General features: G+C 46.0%; 1 protein-coding gene across 1 annotated transcript in view; it reads left to right on the top strand.

The window, feature by feature from the left end:
* The first annotated feature begins 795 nt into the window (after positions 1-795).
* The window catches only part of LOC123730756 (activating signal cointegrator 1), a 115,641-nt gene continuing 90,188 nt past the window's right edge, over positions 796-26,248 (top strand). The window contains exons 1-10 of the mRNA XM_045708389.1: positions 796-995; positions 1,418-1,596; positions 1,920-2,272; positions 2,422-2,497; positions 4,221-4,329; positions 4,829-5,044; positions 5,546-5,675; positions 5,820-6,013; positions 8,882-9,006; positions 10,430-10,521. Coding sequence (XP_045564345.1) covers positions 916-995; positions 1,418-1,596; positions 1,920-2,272; positions 2,422-2,497; positions 4,221-4,329; positions 4,829-5,044; positions 5,546-5,675; positions 5,820-6,013; positions 8,882-9,006; positions 10,430-10,521 — 1,554 coding nt within the window. The 5' untranslated portion in view covers positions 796-915. The remainder of the gene's footprint in view (positions 996-1,417; positions 1,597-1,919; positions 2,273-2,421; positions 2,498-4,220; positions 4,330-4,828; positions 5,045-5,545; positions 5,676-5,819; positions 6,014-8,881; positions 9,007-10,429; positions 10,522-26,248) is intronic.

Here is a 26,248-nt window from a genome sequence, read left to right as displayed (position 1 = left end):
TGGCCACCCCTCATTGCCTGGTTCCTCTCTAGGTTTCTTCCTAGGTTTTGGCCTTTCTAGGGAGTTTTTCCTAGCTCCCGTGCTTCTACACCTGCATTACTTGCTGTTTGGGGTTTTAGGCTGGGTTTCTGTACAGCACTTTGAGATATCAGCTGATGTAAGAATGGCTATATAAATACATTTGATTTGATTTGGTTAAAAGTGGGCAGCGCCATTGAGGACTTTCAACATTTTTAAGTAGTCAACTGAATGAGATTTCCTATGGGTTAAGGAAGGATCACATAATTCCATCCAGGTCATCAGGAGGGATCAGCCAAATAATTATACTCCTGAGCAAACATTTCATAAGTGCAGGTGGCACTAAATTGCCAACCTTGACTGTATACCTGTTGAGACAACACACTCCAGGTGGCAGTATGCACCCTTTCAGTTTATTTACCAACAGTTTATTTGCCCATGCTCTCACAGATGCCATAATGGGGCAGATACAATGTTGCAATCTCAATACATCTCTATAGTTCATTCTCACAGAGGTTTTGTCTATTCCTAAACTGCCACCTAGTGACTGTAATGCTGAATCAAGCTTATAGGCAGAAGAGGCTGGTGACTTGCTGTAATAAAGGTGGGGTGGCTAAAACCTACATTGTTGTTGTACTGTATGATTGAAATGTTCACCTTGCGTGTGAATTGATTATATGCTGACATTTTATAATGCTTCGTATTGTATGAAGTCATTGACATAATTTTCTGTCAAAGTTGGGAGGAACCTTCAGTATCCTTCAGTACACTGTTTCTGGTGGGAAGGGATTATTTGTTGCACTCTGCGTGCGCATTTGTTATGCAACCGGCTTACAACAGGAGTAGCTAACATCCTTATCTTGAAATTGCCATATTAAAGTTGTTTTAACTTTCATAATGTCGGATACCTTGCTTCGATGGTGTGTGGACCAGTTGCACCACAACTTTGGCTTGGAGGCCAGTGAAGACATAGTCCAGTAAGTAGCTAACGTTAGCTAAATGTTGATTTAAAATAGTGAGCTAGCCATTGCTAGCTGTCTGTTTTTTGACAGTTGCTCCTCTCTTGTTAAAGTTAACACAATTGTCAACGACATCATTATTACTATTAGGTCTGTGAACTTGTCAATCTTTCCAGTTCATTCAGCTAGCACGATATGTAGCCATTTGCACTTGCCTGCTAGCTAGCTAGCTTTTTCAGGTGGCCATATCTTAATGTCACGTCGTCAAAATCATGGTATAAGTTACTAAGCCAAAGCATGACTGACTGACTATGAGATGGACGTAAATCAAGGTTTACCAAAGTAGGCCTAGCTGTCATAGGGCAACCTTTCAACAACGAGCTCCACTAGCTAGGCTAGCTATAAAAGCGTATCATTGACATTCTTCTCACTCACAACAGGTATATTCTGTCCATCGACAATGCGGACGAGATAGCGGAGTATGTTGGGGACCTCCTTCAGGGCACTGATGGAAGGAAGAAGCAGTTTATAGATGAACTCCTGGACAGATGGCAGCGGTCTCAGACACTGACTCCTGACAGCACTGGCCTGTTCCCCATGAACTCTCTGTCAGGAACAGGTAGGATGCCTTCTTCCACTGCCACATTGGCACTGACCTGTTGCCACATTGGCACTGAGCTGTTGCCACATTGGCACTGAGCTGTTGCCACATTGGCACTGAGCTGTTGTCTTATTGTTTGATATGTTTATTTTTAAAGTTATATATATTTTATTAATTGTTTTCTTGTCAGGCTATATGGTTCCTAATGCACAATGCCAACAGTACAATGGGTGTGAGTCTGAAGACTTGTAATGTCCATCCTGTCCTTGTTAAGTGACTGTCCAAACACAGTAACAAGTACATGCATGAGAGGGAAAGCTAACCAGTATATGCTTCTCTAGATGCTCAAGACATATCCAAGGACACCCAGAAGAAATCCAAGCGCAAGGGTAGGAACAAGCAAGAGGTGATGGCTGTTAGCCAAGCAGAGCCTGAGCCTGAGGTGGTGAAAACTCCCATTGACCTAATGAAGGCCCAGGAGAGCGGCAGCACATCGTCACAGAAGAAGAAGAAGAACACGTTTGTGAGCCTCTACAATAAAGAGGGCCAGGACAAGCTGGCTATCCTGCTGCCCGGGCGCCATTCCTGCGAATGTCTGGCCCAGAAGCACAACCTCATCAACAACTGCATGAGCTGTGGACGCATTGTGTGTGAGCAGGAGGGATCAGGGCCCTGCATCTTCTGCGGCAGCCTGGTGAGAAAACGACCCGTTTTAGATCACCTGACCTCTAACTTTATGCTTGTTTTATGTTTCCTCAGTAAGTTATTAGAATGCATGTTACTAATACAAATTAAATTTGGCCTCTTCCCCTGGTTTTGCATGTTCTTCTACGAATTAACCAGGTATGCACCAAAGAGGAGCAAGAGATTCTGCAACGAGACTCCAACAAAAGTCAGAAACTGCGCAAGAAACTTATGGGTGAGACAAGCCACCAGTAGTATCTATCTACATAGCATATTAGAGTTGTTGAAGTCGGAAGTTTACATTCACCTTAGCCAAATACATTTAAACTCAGTTTTTCACAATTCCTGACATTTAATCCTAGTAAAAATTCCTTGTCTTAGGTCAGTTAGGATCACCACTTTATTTTAAGAATGTGAAATGTCAGAATAATAATAGAGAGAATGATTTATTTCAGCTTGATGATGCCATCTATTTTGTGAGGTACACCTGTCCCTCCTGCAGCAAAGCACCCCCACAACATGATGCTGCCACCCCCGTGCTTCACGGTTGGGATGGTGTTCTTCGGCTTGCAAGCCTCCCCCTTTTTCCTCCAAACATAACGATGGTCATTATGACCAAGCAGTTCTATTTTGATTTCATCAGACCAGAGGACATTTCTCTAAAAAGTACGATCTTTGTCCCCATGTGCAGTTGCAAACCGTAGTCTGGCTTTTTTATGGCGGTTTTGGAGCAGTGGCTTCTTCCTTGCTGAGCGGCCTTTCAGGTTATGTCAATATAGGACTCGTTTTACTGTGGATATAGATACTTTTGTACCTGTTTCCTCCAGCATCTTCACAAGGCCTTTTGCTTTTCTTCTGGGATTGATTTGCACTTTTTGCACCAAAGTACGTTCATCTCTTGGAGACGGAATACGTCTCCTTCCTGAGCGGTATGACGGCTGCGTGGTCCCATGGTGTTTATACTTGCATACTATTGTTTGCACAGATGAACATGGTACCTTCAGGCGTTTGGAAATTGCTCCCAAGTTTTAACCAGACTTGTGGAGGTCTACAATTATTTTTCTGAGGTCTTGGCTGATTTCTTTTGATTTTACATTTAACATTTAAGTCATTTAGCAGACGCTCTTATCCAGAGCGACTTACAAATTGGTGGATTCACCTTATGATATCCAGTGGAACAGCCACTTTACAATAGTGCATCTAAATCTTTTAAGGGGGGGGGGGTTAGAAGGATTACTTTATCCTATCCTAGGTATTCCTTAAAGAGGTGGGGTTTCAGGTGTCTCCGGAAGGTGGTGATTGACTCCGCTGTCCTGGCGTCGTGAGGGAGCTTGTTCCACCATTGGGGTGCCAGAGCAGCGAACAGTTTTGACTGGGCTGAGCGGGAACTGTGCTTCCTCAGAGGTAGGGAGGCGAGCAGGCCAGAGGTGGATGAACGCAGTGCCCTTGTTTGGGTGTAGGGCCTGATCAGAGCCTGAAGGTATGGAGGTGCCGTTCCCTTCACAGCTCCGTAGGCAAGCACCATGGTCATGATGTCAAGCAAAGAGACACTGAGTTTGAAGGTAGGCCTTGAAATACATCTACAGGTACACCTCCAATTGACTCAAATGATGTCAAATAGCCTATCAGAAGCTTCTAAAGCCATGACATCATTTTCTGGAAGTTTCCAAGCTGTTTAAAGGCACAGTCAACTTAGTGTATGTAAGCTTCTGACCCACTGGAATTGTGATACAGTGAATTTTAAGTGAAATAATCTGTCTGTAAACAATTGTTGAAAAAATACAGTCATGCACATAGATGTCCTAACCGACTTGCCAAAACTATGTGTGGTTGAAAAACGAGTTTTATTGACTCCAACCTAAGTGTATGTAAACTTCTGACTTCAACTGTATCTACATAGCATAGTAGAGAGTTGTTGAATTCTATGTAATGTCTGTGTGCCTGTCTGTGTCTCTCAGAGGGGGCATCGGAGAGCGGCTATCTTCCACACCAAGAGGCAAAGATGAAGGCAGGGTTAGAAAAGGCCCTTCAACATAAAGACAAACTGCTGGAATACGATAAGAACAGGTTGGGATGTAGTGTGCATGTAGCATTGATGTGATTTCACTCTCGCTGTTTAAAGTCAAATTCTTTATACTTTCTTCCTGATGCATTTGGAGGCTATGTCCTTTATATTTGGAGGCTATGTCCTTTATATTTGGAGGCTATGTCCTTTATATTTGGAGGCTATGTCCTTTATATTTGGAGGCTATGTCCTTTATATTTGGAGGCTATGTCCTTTATATTTGGAGGCTATGTCCTTTATATTTGGAGGCTATGTCCTTTATATTTGGAGGCTATGTCCTTTATATTTGGAGGCTAGGCTATGTCCTTTATATTTGGAGGCTATGTCCTTTATATTTGGAGGCTATGTCCTTTATATTTGGAGGCTATGTCCTTTATATTTGGAGGCTATGTTCTTTATATTTGGAGGCTATGTCCTTTATATTTGGAGGCTATGTCCTTTATATGCCGATGACAGGAGTGAGATTACCTTCATATCCCCTCCTCCTGTTTACATCGACAGTACGCGACGAACGCAGGTCCTGGATGACGAGTCAGACTACTTTGCCACTGACTCCAACCAGTGGCTGTCGCCTAGCGAGCGCGAGCACCTGAGGAAGAAGGAGGAGGAGCTACGGGAGCTTCGCCACGCCTCCAGGAAGGACAGGAAGATCACGCTGGACTTCGCAGGCAGACAGGTGCTTGACGAGGGAGAGAATAACAGTCATTACTACAACAAGTGAGTGAATGACTTGAGAACATCTCAATTCACACCACAGGAGGTTGGTGGCACCTTAATTGGGGAGGACAGGCTTGTGGTAATGACTGGAGAACAATAGGTGGAATGGTATCAAACACACGGTTTCTGTGTTTTAATGCCATTCGCTTGGTTCCAGCCTTTATTGGGAGCCGTCCTCCCCTCAGCAGCCTCCACTAATTCACACCCTACTCCTCATATAGTTTACTACTGCAGACCGGAGCACCATGGACTTGCTGATAGGACAACATGTTAGGTAGAGCAGAAACAGACTTAGTCCCAGGCTTAGTTCTGTGAGTGCTTGGGTTACATAAACAAGAGTAGGTTTTTAATACACCCTTCAGACATTCACAACACAGTGATGACCTCCATTTCTCCTGGTAATGTATCCACACTGTTATAGCTAGAGGGGTTCACGTGTGTGTAGTTTGAAACAAGGCATCTAAAAAGCATCGGAATGACCACACTACTTGGTGTTTTTAGGTTTGACGAGACTGTCAAGGCCCTCAACACAGGCACCAAGGGGAAAGCTCCTCAACGCCCTGAGGGACCCGCGGGACGGCAGCACCTGAGAGAGCTGGTCAACCCCAACATCGTACAGGCTGCACCAAAGGTAGGACACACACACACACACAGTATTTTCTCATGATGTTGTGGCGTGTCTATTTACCCTGGTAAATCCCTCTACAATTGCTAACATTTTGTCAACATAATTCTGTGAATCTCTACTCATATCTTTCTTTCCATGCATCCCCAGTGGGTGGACGTGGGTAGTGGCCCTCGGAGATCTCAGGATAAAGGGGTTGTTGGTACAGAGGGGGACGGCGCTGTAGGCCCAGAACGCTCCAGACTCCGGCTGCAGGACAGAGAGCTGCAGGAGATGGCAGACGGGGGCTGGTGCCTCAGCATGCACCAACCATGGGCCTCGCTACTGGTCAAAGGAATAAAGAGGTACAGAACACTCTAATGGGCCTCGCTATTGGTCAACAACATCCCTACTGGCCATGCTATTGGTCAAACGCATCTCTACTGGCCATGCTATGGGTCAAAAACATCCCTACTGGCCATGCTATTGGTCAAACGCATCCCTACTGGCCATGCTATGGGTCAAACGCATCCCTACTGGCCATGCTATGGGTCAAACGCATCCCTACTGGCCATGCTATGGGTCAAACGCATCCCTACTGGCCATGCTATGGGTCAAACGCATCCCTACTGGCCATGCTATGGGTCAAACGCATCCCTACTGGCCATGCTATGGGTCAGACGCATCCCTACTGGCCATGCTATGGGTCAAACGCATCCCTACTGGCCATGCTATGGGTCAAACGCATCCCTACTGGCCATGCTATGGGTCAGACGCATCCCTACTGGCCATGCTATGGGTCAAACGCATCCCTACTGGCCATGCTATGGGTCAAACGCATCCTTACTGGCCATGCTATGGGTCAAACGCATCTCTACTGGCCATGCTATGGGTCAAACGCATCCCTACTGGCCATGCTATGGGTCAAACGCATCCTTACTGGCCATGCTATGGGTCAAACGCATCCCTACTGGCCATGCTATGGGTCAAACGCATCCCTACTGGCCATGCTATGGGTCAAACGCATCCCTACTGGCAATGCTATGGGTCAGACGCATCCCTACTGGCCATGCTATGGGTCAAACGCATCCCTACTGGCCATGCTATGGGTCAAACGCATCCTTACTGGCCATGCTATGGGTCAAACGCATCCCTACTGGCCATGCTATGGGTCAAACGCATCCTTACTGGCCATGCTATGGGTCAAACGCATCCCTACTGGCCATGCTATGGGTCAAACGCATTCCTACTAGCCATGCTATATCAGGAAGCACATAACACACTATTAAAAGGCCCTGCAAAGGCATTGAGTAGGAACACGACAAACAATGGACTATGTTATTGATCAAAAGCATCACTATTGGCCTTGTTATTGGTCAAAAGGCAGCCTTTTTGACTAGCCATTACAAAGAAGGGGTACAAACTGATGTATGTAGTCGTCTGTCGCTCAGTTAGTAGAACGCGGTCCTCTGTAGCTCAGTTAGTAGAGCACGGTCCTCTGTAGCTCAGTTAGTAGAGCCCGGTCCTCTGTAGCTCAGTTAGTAGAGCACGGTCCCCTGTAGCTCAGTTAGTAGAGCACGGTCCCCTGTAGCTCAGTTAGTAGAGCACGGTCCCCTGTAGCTCAGTTAGTAGAGCACGGTCCCCTGTAGCTCAGTTAGTAGAGCACGGTCCCCTGTAGCTCAGTTAGTAGAGCACGGTCCCCTGTAGCTCAGTTAGTAGAGCACGGTCCCCTGTAGCTCAGTTAGTAGAGCACGGTCCCCTGTAGCTCAGTTAGTAGAGCACGGTCCTCTGTAGCTCAGTTAGTAGAGCCCGGTCCCCTGTAGCTCAGTTAGTAGAGCACGGTCCCCTGTACCTCAGTTAGTAGAGCACGATCCTCTGTAGCTCAGTTAGTAGAGCACGGTCCTCTGTAGCTCAGTTAGTAGAGCACGGTCCTCTGTAGCTCAGTTAGTAGAGCACGGTCCTCTGTAGCTCAGTTAGTAGAGCACGGTCCTCTGTAGCTCAGTTAGTAGAGCACGGTCCTCTGTAGCTCAGTTAGTAGAGCACGGTCCTCTGTAGCTCAGTTAGTAGAGCACGGTCCTCTGTAGCTCAGTTAGTAGAGCACGGTCCTCTGTAGCTCACTTAGTAGAGCCCGGTCCTCTGTAGCTCAGTTAGTAGAGCACGGTCCTCTGTAGCTCAGTTAGTAGAGCACGGTCCCCTGTAGCTCAGTTAGTAGAACACGGTCCTCTGTAGCTCAGTTAGTAGAGCACGGTCCCCTGTAGCTCAGTTAGTAGAGCACGGTCCCCTGTAGCTCAGTTAGTAGAGCACGGTCCTCTGTAGCTCAGTTAGTAGAGCACGGTCCTCTGTAGCTCAGTTAGTAGAGCCCGGTCCTCTGTAGCTCAGTTAGTAGAGCACGGTCCTCTGTAGCTCAGTTAGTAGAGCACGGTCCCCTGTAGCTCAGTTAGTAGAGCACGGTCCTCTGTAGCTCAGTTAGTAGAGCACGGTCCTCTGTAGCTCAGTTAGTAGAGCACGGTCCTCTGTAGCTCAGTTAGTAGAACACGGTCCCCTGTAGCTCAGTTAGTAGAGCACGGCCCCCTGTAGCTCAGTTAGTAGAGCACGGTCCTCTGTAGCTCAGTTAGTAGAGCACGGTCCTCTGTAGCTCAGTTAGTAGAGCACGGTCCCCTGTAGCTCAGTTAGTAGAGCACGGTCCTCTGTAGCTCAGTTAGTAGAGCACGGTCCTCTGTAGCTCAGTTAGTAGAGCACGGTCCTCTGTAGCTCAGTTAGTAGAGCACGGTCCTCTGTAGCTCAGTTAGTAGAGCACGGTCCTCTGTAGCTCAGTTAGTAGAGCACGGTCCTCTGTAGCTCAGTTAGTAGAGCACGGTCCTCTGTAGCTCAGTTAGTAGAGCACGGTCCCCTGTAGCTCAGTTAGTAGAGCACGGTCCTCTGTAGCTCAGTTAGTAGAGCACGGTCCCCTGTAGCTCAGTTAGTAGAGCACGGTCCTCTGTAGCTCAGTTAGTAGAACACGGTCCCCTGTAGCTCAGTTAGTAGAGCCCGGTCCTCTGTAGCTCAGTTAGTAGAGCACGGTCCTCTGTAGCTCAGTTAGTAGAGCACGGTCCTCTGTAGCTCAGTTAGTAGCGCACGGCGATTGCAATGCCAGGATAGTGGGTTTGATTCCCGGGAACACCTGTATGTTTAAATGCATGACTCAGTCAGTCTGGATAAAAGCGTCTGCTAAAAGGAATATGATGTGTGTCCAGGGTGGAGGGGAGGAGCTGGTACACATCCCACCGCGGGATCCTGTGGATAGCAGCTGCAGCCAAGAGGCCCACCCCTGAGGAGGTCACTCAGGTGGAGAACATGTTCCTTCAGATCTACAAGAGAGGTACACACACACAGTGTTACACACACACACACACACACTGTTACACACACACACTGTTACACACACACACTGTTACACACACAGTCTACCACTTTCTCTACACCCCCCCACACACACACACACACACACACACACACACACACACTGTTACACACACACACGCACTGTTACACACACACGCACTGTTACACACACACACACTGTTACACACACACACACACACACACACACACACACACACACTGTTACACACACTGTTACACACACACACTGTTACACACACACACACACACACTGTTACACACACAGTCTACCACTTTCTCTACACCCCACACACACTGTTACACACACGCACACACACACTGTTACACACACACTGTTACACACACACTGTTACACACACACACACACACACTGTTACACACACACACACACACACACACTGTTACACACACAGTCTACCACTTTCTCTACACCCCCCACACACTGTTAACACACACACACACACACACACACACACACACACACTGTTACACACACACACACACACACACACACACACACACACTGTTACACACACACACACACTGTTACACACACAGTCTGCCACTTTCTCTACACCCCCCACACACACACACTGTTACACACACACACACACACTGTTACACACACACACAAACTGTTACACACAAACACACTGTTACACACACACACACTGTTACACACACAGTCTACCACTTTCTCTACACCCCCCCCACACACACACACACACACCCTGTTACACACACACTGCTACACACACACACACACTGTTACACACACACACTGTTACACACAGTCTGCCACTTTCTCTACACCCCCCCACACACACACACACACACACACAGTTACACACACACACTGTTACACACAGACAGTCTGCCACTTTCTCTACACCCCCCCACACACACACACACTGTTACACACACACACACACACTGTTACACACACACACTGTTACACACACACACAGTTACACACACAGTTACACACACAGTCTACCACTTTCTCTACACCCCCCACACACACACTGTTACACACACACACTGTTCACACACACACACACACACACACTGTTACACACACAGTCTACCACTTTCTCTACACCCCCCCCCACACACACACACACACACAGTGTTACACACACAGTCTACCACTTTCTCTACACCCCCCCCCACACACACACACACACTGTTACACACACACACACTGTTACACACAAACTGCTACACACACACACACAGTTACACACACATGCTGTTACACACACAGTCTGCCACTTTCTCTACCCCCCCCCCATACACACACACACCAATCAATTAAAATATTTATTAGGATGTATGTAAACATTCTGTTGACTCTCTGACCACCCTCCTCTCCCCAGATCCTAAGTTTCCTAAAGACTACCCCACCAGCTGCCTGCTGGGCTGTGTCAACATGACCGACTGTCTGTCTCAGGAGCAATACAAGGAGCAGGTTAGTGTGACCGCGTACCTTCCTACGCACATGCTTCTGTACACTGGTACCCGTACGAACATGCCTCGGACACTCCGAGCACTTAGCTCTCCGTGAAGGCTATGTGATGTTCTCCTGGTTAGTGTAGGAACCACAGAGACTTCTAACAGAGAGACAGGACATAGTTTCAGCCTGGCTGGCGTGACACGCCCAACACGTCTTTTCCCCTCCCTCTCAGCCAAGAAAACACTCCAAGAGATAAAAACCGAGAGTCTGGAAAAATGGATGGGATTTTAAACTGTCTGTTCCCGGAATATTGTTTTTGACTGCCGAGTGGCTCTTGTTCCAAGCGGTAGTCATCCTCTTAGATTAAACTGGGATGAAATGCTTTGTTCCAAAAACATCCTGTCATTATTTTTTGGAGCAATGCAGAAATGGATTTTCAAAGTCAACGTAATTACAAGGTAATAGGTCAGGTAACAGTTCCTGTGCCCCAGAACACTAAGGTAACCTGCCTGAATGACTACCGCCCGTAGCACTCACGTCTGGAGCCATGAAATGCTTTGAAAGGCTGGTCATGGCTCACATCAACACCATTATCCCAGAAACCCACTCCAATTTAAATACCGCACCGACAGATCCACCGATGACACAATCTCTATTGCACTCCACACTGCCTTTTCCCACCTGGACAAAAGGAACACCTATGTGAGAAGGCTGTTCATTGACTACAGCTCAGCGTTCAACACCATAGTGCCCTCAAAGCTCATCACTAAGCTAAGGACCCTGGGACTAAACACCTCCCTCTGCAACTGGATCCTAGACTTCCTGAATGGCTGCCCCCAGGTGGTAAGGGTAGGTAACAACACATCCGCGACTCTGATCCTCAACACAGGGTCCCCTCAGGGGTGCGTGCTCAGTCCCTTCCTGTCCTCCCTGTTCACTCATGACTGCATGGCCAGGCACAACTCCAACAGCATTATTAAGTTTGCTGATGACACAACAGTGGTAGGCCTGATCACCGACAACGATGAGACAGCCTATAGGGAGGAGGTCAGAGATCTGACCGTGTGGTGCAAGGACAACAACCTCTCCCTCAACATAACCAAGACAAAGGAGATGATTGTGGACTACAGGAAAAGGAGGACCGAGCACGCCCCCATTCTCATCGACAGGGCTGTAGTGGAGCAGGTTGAGAGCTTCAAGTTCCTTGGCATCCACATCACCATCAAACTAGAATGGTCCAAACACACCAAGACAGTCGTGAAGAGGGCACGACAAAGCATATTTCCCCCTCAGGAGACTGAAAAGATATGGCATGTGTCCTCAGATCCTCAAAAGGTTTTACAGCTGCACCATCGAGAGCATCCTGACGGGTTGCATCACAGCATGCTATGGCAACTGCTTGGCCTCCGACCGCAAGGCACTACAGAGGGTAGTACATACGGCCCAATACATCACCGGGTCAAGCTTCCTGCCATCCAGGACCTCTATACCAGGCGGTGTCAGAGGAAGGCCCTAAAAATTGTCAAAGACTCCAGCCACCCAAGTCATAGACTGTCCTCTCTGCTACCGCACGGCAAGCAGTACCGGAGCACCAAGTCTAGGTCCAAGAGGCTTCTAAACAGCTTCTACCCCCAAGCCATAAGACTACTAAACAGCTAATCAAATGGCTACCCAGACTATCCCCCCCACGCTGCTGCTACTCTCTGTTTATTATCTATGGATAGTCACTTTAATAACCCTACCTGCATGTACATAATTACCTCAGTTACCTCGACACCGGTGCCCCCGCATATTGACACATTGACTCTGTACCGGTACTCCTGTATATAGCCCCGCTATTGTTATTTACTGCTGCTCTTTAATTATTTGTTTTTCTTATCTCTTACTTTATTTTCTTAACTGCATTGTTGGTTAAGGGCTTGTAAGTAAGCATTTCACAGTAAGGTCTACAACTCTTGTATTCGGTGCATGTGACTAATAACATTTGATTGAACACGGATAGTTAATATAATCTAATTCAGTTAGTTACTGAATTAACATGTAACTTTAGATTGGTGCTAATAGGTACGTAGCCTAGCGGTTAAAGCGTTGAGCCAGTAACCGAAAGGTCAGTGGTTCGACTCCCCAAGCCGACTATGTGAAAAATCTGTTGTTGTGTCCTTGAGCAAGGCACTTAACCCAAAATTGCTCCTGTATGTCGCTCTGGATAAGAGCGTCAGCTAGATTATTTTTTATAGCTTTGTTTGCCTTTTCCAGTCTTTACACACGTATTTATTTCATCCCAGCTCTAGCACATCTGATTCAAATAGTCTGCTAATAATCCAGTTGAAGTAGAACACTTGTTCAACAGCTGGGCATCCCATAGAGAAACAGATTGGTAGAGGTAGAAAGTAACTCATTATAACTACTCTTGTTACTGTAATTTAGTAGCTTTTCAGAGTACTTGTAAAAAAAAAAAATTGTAATTTTAGTTTTATTTCCCAGAGAGGAACAGGTTGGTGACCTAGGCTAGGGTGTAATCATTCTACTACAATGACATCATTGGCTTTCCTCTTTTCCTCCCTACTGCTATACAACTTCTAACCAGCAGAGGGTGTACTGCACCACTTCAGCATCAACCCACAGCCAGCCATTTTACACTGACTGGAGGCTGCAGCACAATCACCATAAAGCACTGCTGAACCACAACACAATTCAACCCACATTACTCCCCTTCTCTATCATCTAAAACACAAACGTGATCAACCAAACCCACATGGTATTAAGTTAACCCACGTTCCCATTACGTCTAGAGCAGTTAGATGAGATGGAGAGAAACGCTGTATTTCAGGGAGGCAGATTGACTCGCATCACCCTTTGATGTATAATGAATCAATCGGGTGCACTGGTGCTCTCGGTGGTCTTTAATCTTTTGCCTTTCATGCTGTTTAAATGTGGAGATGCCTCAATGCCTGGATGGCCCAGTAAGGCAGTACCACTCCACCCCAAACCACTATGACTAAGGCTGCCAGCAGCTCTTTGAACATTGTAGTCTTTCTAACATGGATTGATTGAAAGCTATGTCTGTTTTGTTTTAACCATGAGGAATGGGGATCTTTGTTGTTTTGGTTAGGTTTATTTAGAATGGATTCCATCTGCTCCCTGTTCCTATGGAGGTTTACCACAGAGCTGGTTCTTTTCTATTATGTCAGCCATTATGTTGACCAGCGAAATCACTGTCTTGAAAAAAAAAAAGGAAGCATGTTGTTTTGTGTTCCGTGTGTGTCTGTCTCCAGAGAAAGAGTGTTTGGGTGATTCCTAGAACAGAAAAGACCCTGAGTTTGGGGATATATTTTTAGATTAGGTAATATATATATATATATATATAAATAAATAAAACATTTCCATACACACAAAAGCTTATTTCTCTCCATTTTTTTACACAAATGTGTTTACATCGTTGACAGGAATATGCACCACAGCTGTTGCCAGAGAATTTAATGTTCATTTCTATACCATACGATGCCCCACACATCGTTTTAGAGAATTAGGCAATGCGTCCAACCGCCCTCACAACCTCTGACCAGGTGTATGGCGTTGTGTGGGCAAGCGGTTTGCTGATGTCAATGTTGTGAACGGAGGGCCCCATGTTGAGGTTATGGTATGGGCAGGCATAAGCTACAGACAACGAACACTTGCATTTTAGCGATGGAAATTTGAATGCACAGAGATACTGTTACCTCATGTTTCAGCATGATAATGCACAGCCCCGTGTCACATGGATATGTACACAATTCCTCGAAGCTTCATACTCACCAGTCATGTCACCCATTAAGCATGGTTGGGTTGCTCTGGATCGACGTGTACGCCAGCATGTTCCAGTTCCCGCCAATATCCAGAAACTTTGCAAAGCCATTGTACAAGAGTGGGACACCATTCCACAGGCAAAAATCAACAGCTTGATCAACTCTATGTGAAGGAGATGTCACGCTGCATTAGGCAAATGTCGGTCACACCAGATACTGACTGGTTTTCTGATCCACGCCCCTATCTTTTTCTAAGGTATCTGTGACCAACAGATGCATACTGTATGTACAGTGGCTTGCAAAGTATTCACCCCCCTTGGCATTTTTCCTATTTTGTTGCCTTACAACCTGGAATTAAAATAGTTTTGGGGGGGGGGTTTGTATCATTTGATTTACACAACATGCCTACCACTTTGAAGATGCAAAATATTATTCAAAGCAAAACTGCTCCAGCTCCTTCAAATTGGATGGGTTCCGCTGGTGTACAGCAATCTTTAAGTCATACCACAGATTCTCAATTGGATTGAGGTCTGGGCTTTGACTAGGCCATTCCAAGACATTTAAATGTTTCCCCTTAAACCACTCGAGTGTTCCTTTAGCAGTATGCTTAGGGTCATTATCCTGCTGGAAGGTGAACCTCTATCCCAGTCTCAAATCTCTGGAAGACTGAAACGGGTTTCCCTCAATAATTTCCTTGAATTTAGTGCCATCCATCATTCCTTCAATTCTGACCAGTTTCCCAGTCCCTGCTGATGCTGCCACCACCATGCTTCACTGTGGGGATGGTATTCTCGGCGTGATGAGAGGTGTTGGGTTTGCGCCAGACATAGTGTTTGCCTTGATGGCCAAAAAGCTCAATTTTAGTCTCCTCTGACCAGACTACCTTATGTTTGGGGAGTCTCCCACATGCCTTTTGGCGAACACCAAACGTGTTTGCTTATTTTTTTATTTAAGCAATGGCTTTTTTTCTGGCCACTCTTCTGTAAAGCCCAGCTCTGGAGTGTACGGCTTAAAGTGGTCCTATGGACAGATACTCCAATCTCTGCTGTGGAGCTTTGCAGCTCCTTCAGGGTTATCAGTCAAATGTATTTTTAAAGCCCTTCTTAGATCAGCTGACGTCACAAAGGGCTGTACAGAAACCCAGCCTAAAACCCCAAACAGCAAGCAATGCGGGTGTAGAAGCACGATGGCTAGGAAAAATTCCCTAGAAAGGCCAGAACCTAGGAAGAAACCAGGCTATGAGGGGTGGCTAGTCCTCCTCTGGCAGGGCCTGGTGGAGATTATAACAGAACATGGCCAAGATGTTAATGCTCATAGATGACCAGCAGGGTCAAATAATAATAATCACAGCGGTTGTAGAGGGTGCGACAGGTCAGCACCTCAGGAGTAAATGTCAGTTGGCTTTCAGAGTATCTCTACCGCTCCTGCTTTCTCTAGAGAGTTGAAAACAGCAGGTCTGGGAAAGGTAGCACGTCCAGTGAACAGGTCAGGGTTCCATAGCCGCAGGCAGAACAGTTGAAACTGGAGCAGCAGCACGACCAGGTGGACTGGGGACAGCAAGGAGTCATCAGGCCAGGAAGTCCTGAGGCATGGTCCTAGGGCACAGGTCCTCAGAGAGAGAATTGGAGAATGCATACTTAAATTCACACAGGACACCGGATAAGACAGGAGAAATACTCCAGATATAACAGACTGACCCTAGCCCCCCGACACAAACTATTGCAGCATATATACTGGAGGCTGAGACAGGAGGGGTCAGGAGACACTATGGCCCCGTCCAACGATACCCCCAGACAGGGCCAAACAGGCAGGATATAACTTTGGTTATCTTTGGTCTCTTTGTTCCTTCTCTGACTGTTGCCCTCCTTGCCTGATCTGTGAGTTTTGGTGGGCGGCCCTCTCTTGGCAGGTTTGTTTTGGTGCCATATGCGTTCCATTTTTTAAATAATGGATTTAATGGTGCTCCTTGGGATGTTCAAAGTTTAGAGAAAAAAATGTGTAACCCAACCCTGATCTGTACTTCTCCACAACTTTGTCCCTGACCTTTTTGGAGAGCTCCTTGGTCTTCATGGTGCTGCTTGCTTGGTGGTGCCCCTTCCTTAGTGGTGTTGCAGACACGGGCCTTTCAGAACAGGTGTGTGTATATATACTGAGATCATGTGACACTTAGATTGCACACAGGTGAGCTTTATTTAACTAATTATGTGACTTCTGAAGGTAATTGGTTGCACCAGATCTTATTTAGGGGCTTCATAGCAAAGGGGGTGAATACATATGCACTCAACACTTTTTCGTTTTTTAGAATTTTTTGAAACAAGTAATTTTTTTCATTTCACTTCACCAATTTGGACTATTTTGTGTATGTCTATTACATTAAATACAAATAAAAATCAATTTAAATCACAGGTTGTAATGCAACAAAATAGGAAAAATGCCAAGTGGGATGAATACTTTTGCAAGGCACTGTATTCCCAGTCATGTGAAATCCATAGATTAGGGCCTAATTTATTCCAATTGATTGATTTCCTTATATAAAGTAACTCGGTGAAATTCTTGCATGTTGCGTTTTATATTTTTGTTCAGTATATATTGTTGAACATCATATATTCTACTACGGGCATGCCAAAGTTCCAGAGTGGGATTTCTGCTACTTTTAGCATTAACAGAGTGAATGTGAAAATGGATTCAAAATGGTCGCCCTCTGCTGGGGATTTGCAGGATGTGTAATGATACAATTAAAAGGAGGGTGTCACGTCCTGGCCAGTATAAGGGTTAATTGGTATTGTAGTTTGGTCAGGACGTGGCAGAGGGTATTTGTTTTATGTGGTTCAGGGTGGTGTTTTTTCTAAAAGGGGCATTTGATTTAGTATTCCGGGGTTTTTGGGCACTGTTCCTTGTCTACGTATTTCTATGTTGATCTAGTTGGTTGTATGTCTATGTTTGGTTAATTGGGGTGGACTTCCAATTGAAGGCAGCTGTGTGGTGTTGCCTTTGATTGGAAGTCCTATATTAGTTGGGTGTGTTTGTCTGTGTGTTTGTGGGAGATTGTTCTGTGTTTAGCCTTGTGCCTTGCCAGACTGTTTGTTGTTCGTTCGTTCTCTTGTTTTGTTATTTTGGTGTTCATTTTGGAAGTTAATAAATGTCAAGATGAGCGTACACATACCTGCTGCGTTTTGGTCCTCCATTACCAACGACAACCGTGACAGAGGGCTGTGATTGGTTATATTGACTACTATGCTCATAACTTTAGAGTATATTATATTCAACCATATATAGAAAAATGTGGCATATCAAAAATGATGTATTTTCAATATTAATTTTTCTCAATTATGCTTTAAGATACAAATGTCATATATGTCACCACCCTTCCTCCATCGGACTATGGATTACATTTTGTGAAAATCCCCCAAAATCCTGTTTATTTTCTATCTAGTTTGTTGAAGAAGCACCCTGTCTCTAATTGACCTGGCTGTTTGTTTTATTTCCCCGGATGCGATCGGGACAGTGAAAACATCTGTGACTGCATCTCTGCCACCCCTCCCCTCCTCACACACACACAAACTCTCACTCACCCCTCATACACACACACATTAGCTCTAATGAGATATTGACACAGTTGGGAAATTGGCACGCTTATTTTTTTTATGAGATATATAAACTGTGCTGGTGAAATGTAATTGGCTCTGATTACTTTGCTGTACGGGTGATTCTTAAGTCCGTGTGTGTGGGAGGTGACTAGACAATGGCAACAAATCACTCTTATTGTTTTCACTTTTCCAATCAAATGATACATTTTTCCTGTATTTTTCCTAATAGGCGTCGTACATGGAAATAGGATAACCTACATCTGGGAAATGCACTAAACCTTGAGACCACTATAGGCTTACTGTGTGACCCTGACTACTAGGACTATTTGAATAGGAATCTTTCCCTTTGTTCAGTCTACTTTCTCTCACCTACCCAACCTTTTCAGGGCCATAAAATCATGTCGGGGGCTGTGTGACTGCCTTTTCATCTGTGTGTGTGTGTGTGTGTGTGTGTGCTTGCAGAGAGGTTCACAAGGCAGCCATAAATAAAAGCCCCTTTCAATGTAGCCTTTCAGGAGAGGGAGAAGAGAGGGAGGATAAAGTAGAGACCAGGTAGAAGCTACACAGGACTAGAGTATAGTCTAAATACTGTATCATCCTTCGAGTAGTGTAAGTAAATACGTAGGAGTGTGTGGATCGCTCTCCATTTCCTTCACGCTAGCCATTTAGCCATAGCCGCCTGTTTTCCCATGTTATATAATGGGAGTTAGCATAACGTCGCTAGCGCTGTAGCTAGCCCGCTCCCTAGAGCCGCCGTGTGTGAGGCAGGCAGGGGATTTACTGTACTGTAGGGCTGGGAGTTGCCAGGGACCTCGCGATACGATATTATCACCATACTCAGGTGCAGATTCGATATGTATTGAGATTCTCACGATTTATATATGTATTGCAACTCGATGTTCCAAACATATTGCTGTTGCAGAGGGAAAAGGAGCTATGCGAAAACCAGTTTTGATCAGTCCTGGAAATAAAAGTGCTGAAAACAAATTGCCTCCGTATTTAAAAAGATGATAGATAACAAGCTAAGTAAAATACTGGAATATTGGTGCAGGTACAGCAAACTAGCACAAAAATAATATAGTGATAATGTCAATACAATACAATATATCATCAAACATAATATCCCGATATGTAACTGTGTCAATGTTTTTCCCCCATCGCTACTGCCGTGGCAGGAGGGGAAATGATGCCTCCTAAGTCCACACAAGGCTTACCGCCCACCTCTCTGTAACCTGCTCCTGGGTATCATCAGCCTGCGGAGGGAAGTGGAGAGGGAGGGAGGGAGGATTGGGTTGGGAGAGAGGTGGGGGGGTCGAGGGGGAGGATGTGGAGAAGGAATTAGGGAGAGGTGGACTAAGGTGGTTGAAGTGACAAGGGTGCTGTAGATGGAGGGGTGGATGGAGGGAGAATAGAGAGAGGAGGAGTGGATGGACAGGGGGAGGTGGGGAAGTGAGAAGAGGGAAATATGTATGGGATATGTATTTGCATTAAATATGTATAAAGGCGTTATAAGTCCGTATGGACAGGGTTGTGAGTGAGGTAATGACAAGGTAAGGAATGAAGTAGGGGGTGTGTTTATTATTAAGGACAGAGAGGGAGACAGAGAGAGGATAAAAGGGAATTTGATTGAGAGAAAGAGAACAGGCGAGTGTTTTTGAGTGATTGAAGGAAGGAGTAGGTTTCTAACATATAATTGCCAGTTATTACCACTGTGCAGCAAGCATTCATGTAGGGCTGTGATGGTCATGGAATTTTGGATGACGGTAATTGGCCACAGTAAAAAAAATAATAAACAAGCCCACTTTCTCATCTCCTCCGCTCCTGACTGCATGTGCTGCCATAGAAATAGAAGGAATAGAACGGTCATCCCCATTCAAGTCAAAGACGGCATAATGGCTGGACTGGCGGCCATTGTAGGTGTACCCTTTAGGAGCAAACCAGGAAGTAAAGTATGTGCTGTGATCTGTTGATTCAACTCAATTTGAGAGCGAGGGAGAGACTGACTTTCATATGCACAAAAAGCTTATTTCTCTCATTTGGTGCACAAATTTGTTAACATCCCTGTTAGTGAGCATTTCTCCTTTGCCAAGATAATCCATCCACCAGACAGGTGTGGCATATCAAGAAGCTGATTAAACAGCATGATCATTACTGTTATGTGAATTAAGTTATCAATGTTCTTAAACCGAACTTCAATGAAACTACTCAGTCTGCCCCCCCCAGAGTGTGTAAGATTCTGGTTGAATGAAGCAGACGGATAGCCAGCCTAAAAGGGTCAAAACGTTTATTTATGAAAGTTCTCCAATTCATACAATGCACACAGCCTTTTATATTACCACACACACACACAAATAAACTTACATCAGTAGAGAACTCCACCCCGCTTTAGGCGGCTGTATTTTTCCACAGTACCCAGACCACCTGTCTCCTTATCTTTTGCCAGCCTAGCCGTTTTCGGGCAGTTGTTCCCCTCCCTAACTTAGGGAGGCCCTGTTCCTGTTCCTCTCACAAGGTCGTCTTATCAACTATGCCCTGTTCATTTTGAAATAGTAACAGTGTCTTACTCACACACAGTATTGGAATATAGTTTTAACCCATTATTATAGCCTTATTTCGAATACATTTCAACAGGTTATATGGTTTCTGAGTGAAATCATTTAGTCAAACCTTTAATCATATAATTTCCATTACAATTACACAGGTGCAACTTGTGCTGGGGACAATAAAAGGCCACTCTGAAATGTGTAGTTTTGTCACACAATGCCACAGATGTGACTGCAGGAATGTCCACCAGAGCTGTTGCCAGAGAATTGAATGTTCATTTCTCTACCATAAGCCACCTCATGTCGTTTTACAGTATTTGGAAGTACGTCCAACTGGCCTCAACTGCATACCACATCTAGGTCGTAGCTAGATGTTGTATACTTAAACAATAAGGCCAGAGGGGGTGTGGTATATGGCCAATATACCACGGCTAAGGGCTGTTGTTACGCGCAACGCGGAGTGCCTGGATACAACCCTTAGCCGTGGTATATTGGCCATACATCACACCCCCGAGGTGCCTTATTGCTATTGTAAACTGGTTACCAATGTAATTAGAGCAGTAAAAATAAATGTTTTGTCATACCTGTGTTATGTGGTCTGATATACCACGGCTGTCAGCCATTCAGGGCTCGAACCTCCCAGTTTATAATACTGTATGTATCCCCCAGTATATAGAAAGAACTAGAGATGGAGAGATGACTGTTGGCTACACTATTTCATTCCACTTCAAAAATATATTTACCCCACAGTTGCTGACAAATAAAGTATTTTTAGAATCACATCAAGTTATTTAGACAAAGCAGTTTAACATAATGTGCCACATCTATATACACTATGCATAAATGCCATGTGTGCGTTTTCAGATTCACTGCTAATTCATAGCCTAGGACACCCCAAGCCCTAAACCACACACCCACAATCTGCCCTGCCAAATAGATTGGATCGAACCAAGCTCTTAATAAGAGCCAGATTTTTCACACCATTCCCTAGCTTAGCCTGCCTTAGCGCTGTGTTAGCGACCGCAGGGCAGGTAGTCTAATCTGGCATGGTTAAAGGAGATATATGCAGAGACAAAGCTAGCTCCTATTTCTCCTTTTAGTGGAGCTGAGTGCTCTATTGATCTCTATTGACTGACCACGGGCCGGGTCATGTGGACTTGCAATTTGTGTTTCAGCAGAGGTTCCACAGTGTGTGTGTATGATGTGTAATGGGTGTGTGAGGAAGAAAGAGAGTGTGTGTTTGTCTTTATGTGGCTAATGTATCATAAGAAGATCTAAGTATTCAGACATTCATATGTTACAATGTGAATAGCTACCTAGCGTGTCATTAGGTTAGTCGGTATAACCACAAGTCATGTAGCTTTTATCAGGGCTGTTCATTATGTTATAGTTGTTATGACTTATTATAATCAGTTAGAACAACAATTGGTCTCCATTTGGGATTTTCCTGTCTGTGTCTTATAGCGTTTCCAGGGCTGACCTCCAGAGTGTCTCTGTCTGTGTCCTGTAGTGTTTCCAGGGCTGACCTCCAGAGTGTCTGTGTCCTATAGCGTTTCCAGGGCTGTCCTCCAGAGTGTCTGTGTCCTATAGCGTTTCCAGGGCTGACCTCCAGAGTGTCTGTGTCCTATAGCGTTTCCAGGGCTGACCTCCAGAGTGTCTGTGTCCTATAGCGTTTCCAGGGCTGACCTCCAGAGTGTCTGTGTCCTATAGCGTTTCCAGGGCTGACCTCCAGAGTTGCTCTCCTCTCCTTGTTAGTGCGTCCGCAAGCTCCAACTGATGCCTACGTTTCCATGTGCGGTAATGCAGTATTTATATGCTGGTAACCAGTTTACAATAGCAATAAGGCACCTCGGGGGTGTGGTATATGGCCAATATACCACGGCTAAGGGCTGTTGTTACGCGCAACGCGGAGTGCCTGGATACAACCCTTAGCCGTGGTATATTGGCCATACATCACACCCCCGAGGTGCCTTATTGCTATTATAAACTGGTTAAAAAAGCCTTCCTGCCAGACACACACACACACACACACACACACACACACACAGTGGATATATGGGAGACAGGTTAAAGGAAGTCACGCTATCCTATTTTTTGCCCCCTCTCTGTTTCTGTAACGTTGTGTGAATCTTCAGTCGCCCCACTGTCTTTCCCTGTCTTCTCCTTTATCAGCCCCCGGAAAATATTGTTTTTCCTGTCGCGGCTGTGAAGGTGGATGTGGTCGTTAAGAATTACATTTCACTAGGAACAGGCTTCATTATCTTTTGTATGTGTGTCTCCACGTGCGTGGGCGCGTGAGCGAGAGGCTTTGAACACTCACCCCAATTTGTAGCCACACACACACACACATACACACACACACACACACACACACACACACACACACATACACACACACACACGTCCTCCCTCCGCTCTGTTTCCATGCTAGGCAGTTTGCCATGGCAGAGAGAGGTCAGACAACATGTGATGCTGCAGTGGTGGTGTGGAATGCATTCAGCCCCAGTCCCCAGGCTCTGAAAGACAACCAGCCAGTCCAGCCCAGCCCAGGCCAGCCCAGCCCAGGCCAGCCAGGCAGCCACAGGTCTACAACACCATGAACAATACATATGTCCATCTGCTGGACTAAATGGTTGCACTACTTACAATTTCACTACTGTTTTCAGAACCACTTAATTACATGCCTTTCAGTTTCAGTGAGGAAAGTCAGTGTTTGGTCATTTGCCCAGTTCTGTTTGGTTTTTGTTTGTTAGTGCACTAAACCAGACTAATAGTAATTGATGTATTTTGCTCACTGTGTCCTTCCTACCTCAGATATCCAAAACCGTCACATCAAATGAGTTGTCTTTGATGTTTTAAAAGCTCAGTCTTAGAATGCTGAAGACTATTATACACAATCAAAGAGAAGTAATTGAATTCCAAGATAGATTCTTTATACTCATCCTTGTAAGTATTTTAGTCCACTGTTACTCAGTTGTTGAAGAAATGCCTGGACTAATAGCTATCTGAGTATAAAATTAGGATATCATTGTTAGAAAAATCTAAGCCCTTCATTTAACACCACAATCTCAGTGCCTTCCCAGAAATCAATGTTCCCCTTCTCTCTAATAAGCTTTAAAGAAGCAAAGAGACAGTTGCCATTGTTTTCGGTCTCCACGTCTGGTGTTCACGATGGATGCCCCAAAAATGGCTCCCTGTGAGGCCTACGTCTTTGCCAGTTTTCTGCTTGGAGTTGGGAAAGGAATGGTCCCTGACCCAGTCCAGACACAACCCCGAGCCTCCACCAACTAGACACTTACTGTACATCTGAAAATAATTGGATAGATATAAGCAATATGCTAGTTGGGTCCACCTTGCCCTCTGATTCACTAAGTGCAATTTCCGCTATATAGCTAACACCCATCCAATCTTCTCAGATCATACACATATGCCTCTGTTAGGGGCTGTTTCTAGACTTGGCCTAATGCCTCTGTTAGGAGCTGTTTCTAGACTTGGCCTAATGCCTCTGTTAGGGGCTGTTTCTAGACTTGGCCTAATGCCCCTGTTAAGGGCTGTTTCTAGACTTGGCCTAATGCCCCTGTTAGGGGCTGTTTCTAGACTTGGCCTAATGCCTCTGTTAGGGGCTGTTTCTAGACTTGGCCTAATGCCTCTGTTAGGGGCTGTTTCTAGACTTGGCCTAATGCCCCTGTTAAGGGCTGTTTCTAGACTTGGCCTAATGCCCCTGTTAGGGGCTGTTTCTAGACTTGGCCTAATGCCCCTGTTAGGGGCTGTTTCTAGACTTGGCCTAATGCCCCTGTTAGGGGCTGTTTCTAGACTTGGCCTAATGCCCCTGTTAGGGGCTGTTTCTAGACTTGGCCTAATGCCTCTGTTAGGGGCTGTTTCTAGACTTGGCCTAATGCCTCTGTTAGGGGCTGTTTCTAGACTTGGCCTAATGCCTCTGTTAGGGGCTGTTTCTAGACTTGGCCTAATGCCTCTGTTAAGGGCTGTTTCTAGACTTGGCCTAACGCCTCTGTTAAGGGCTGTTTCTAGACTTGGCCTAACGCCTCTGTTAAGGGCTGTTTCTAGACTTGGCCTAATGCCTCTGTTAAGGGCTGTTTCTAGACTTGGCCTAACGCCTGTGTTAAGGGCTGTTTCTAGACTTGGCCTAACGCCTCTGTTAAGGGCTGTTTCTAGACTTGGCCTAATGCCTCTGTTAAGGGCTGTTTCTAGACTTGGCCTAATGCCTCTGTTAAGGGCTGTTTCTAGACTTGGCCTAATGCCTCTGTTAAGGCTGTTTCTAGAATTGGCCAAATTGTGGTGTCGTCGGCAGGTGTTTGGCAAGGTCTGGAGGACGGCCATCTTGCTTGCTGGGACAGTGGAGGAATAAGGTAGGTATGCTTATGTGGAGGTGCTGCCATTCCAGAATGAACTCTGTTGGAATTATAAAAAATAGCCGCCATGCCTGGAGCTTTTTGAGCTGGTTTATTGTATTCACTGTGAGGCTGGTCCTGTCACCCAGGCTGCTGCTTGTCCCCGTGTCACAGGATCAGGCCCCCAGTCTTACATCTGTCTGACATTTAGCTCCTTTGTTTGTGTCAGCGTTCCGTGGGTGCGTCACGACATCATTTCAACTCAGAGGACAGGGCTAGACAGGCTGTGTGTGTGTGTGTACACGTGTGTACACGTGTGTGTGTGTGTTTTGGCACATGGCGTGCGTGCGCACACGTGTCTGTATATATAATGTCCATGTGTGTGTGTGTAATGGAGCAGGAGGCATCACCTTGTCAGACCTCCAGCTAAGCAGCATCACTGCTACAGGCATCTGTCTTCATGACTGAGAGAACGAGGGAGGGAGGGAGGGAGGGAGGGAGGGAGCTGGCTGTACCGCTGCTGCAGGGTCAAGAGATTACAAACTCAATTCTGCTCCTCAGGCGAAGGTTTGTCTGCTCAGCAACTTCCTCCCAGTGACAGATGAGAGCGAGGGAGGGAAAAGGAGGAGAGGATGCCCCGCTGCCAAGTCCTCCTCCAGTCATCCTCTCTCGCCCTGTGTGTGTCACAATCTGAGGCTTGATGACCAGACAGCTTCTCCTGTACCACCTCCACTCCAACACAGCTTCTCCTGTACCACCTCCACTCCAACACAGCTTCTCCTGGACCACCTCCACTCCAACACAGCTTCTCCTGGACCACCTCCACTCCAACACAGCTTCTCCTGTACCACCTTCACTCCAACACAGCTTCTCCTGTACCACCTCCACTCCAACACAGCTTCTCCTGTACCACCTCCACTCCAACACAGCTTCTCCTGTACCACCTCCACTCCAACACAGCTTCTCCTGTACCACCTCCACTCCAACACAGCTTCTCCTGTACCACCTCCACTCCAACACAGCTTCTCCTGTACCACCTCCACTCCAACACAGCTTCTCTTGTACCACCTCCACTCCAACACAGCTTCTCTTGTACCACCTCCATCCAACACAGCTTCTCCTGTACCACCTCCACTTCAACACAGCTTGTCTTGTACCACCTCCACCCCAACACAGCTTCTCCTGTACCACCTCCACTCCAACACAGCTTCTCTTGTACCACCTCCACCCCAACACAGCTTCTCCTGTACCACCTCCACACCAACACAGCTTCTCCTGTACCACCTCCACTCCAACACAGCTTCTCTTGTACCACCTCCACTCCAACACAGCTTCTCTTGTACCACCTCCACCCCAACACAGCTTCTCCTGTACCACCTCCACTCCAACACAGCTTATCTTGTACCACCTCCACCCCAACACAGCTTCTCCTGTACCACCTCCACTCCAACACAGCTTCTCCTGTACCACCTCCACTC

This window comes from Salmo salar, chromosome ssa26 (assembly GCF_905237065.1).
Source record: "Salmo salar chromosome ssa26, Ssal_v3.1, whole genome shotgun sequence".
NCBI classification, from domain to species: Eukaryota; Metazoa; Chordata; class Actinopteri; order Salmoniformes; family Salmonidae; genus Salmo; species Salmo salar.
This window is presented reverse-complemented; position numbering and strand designations above follow the sequence as displayed.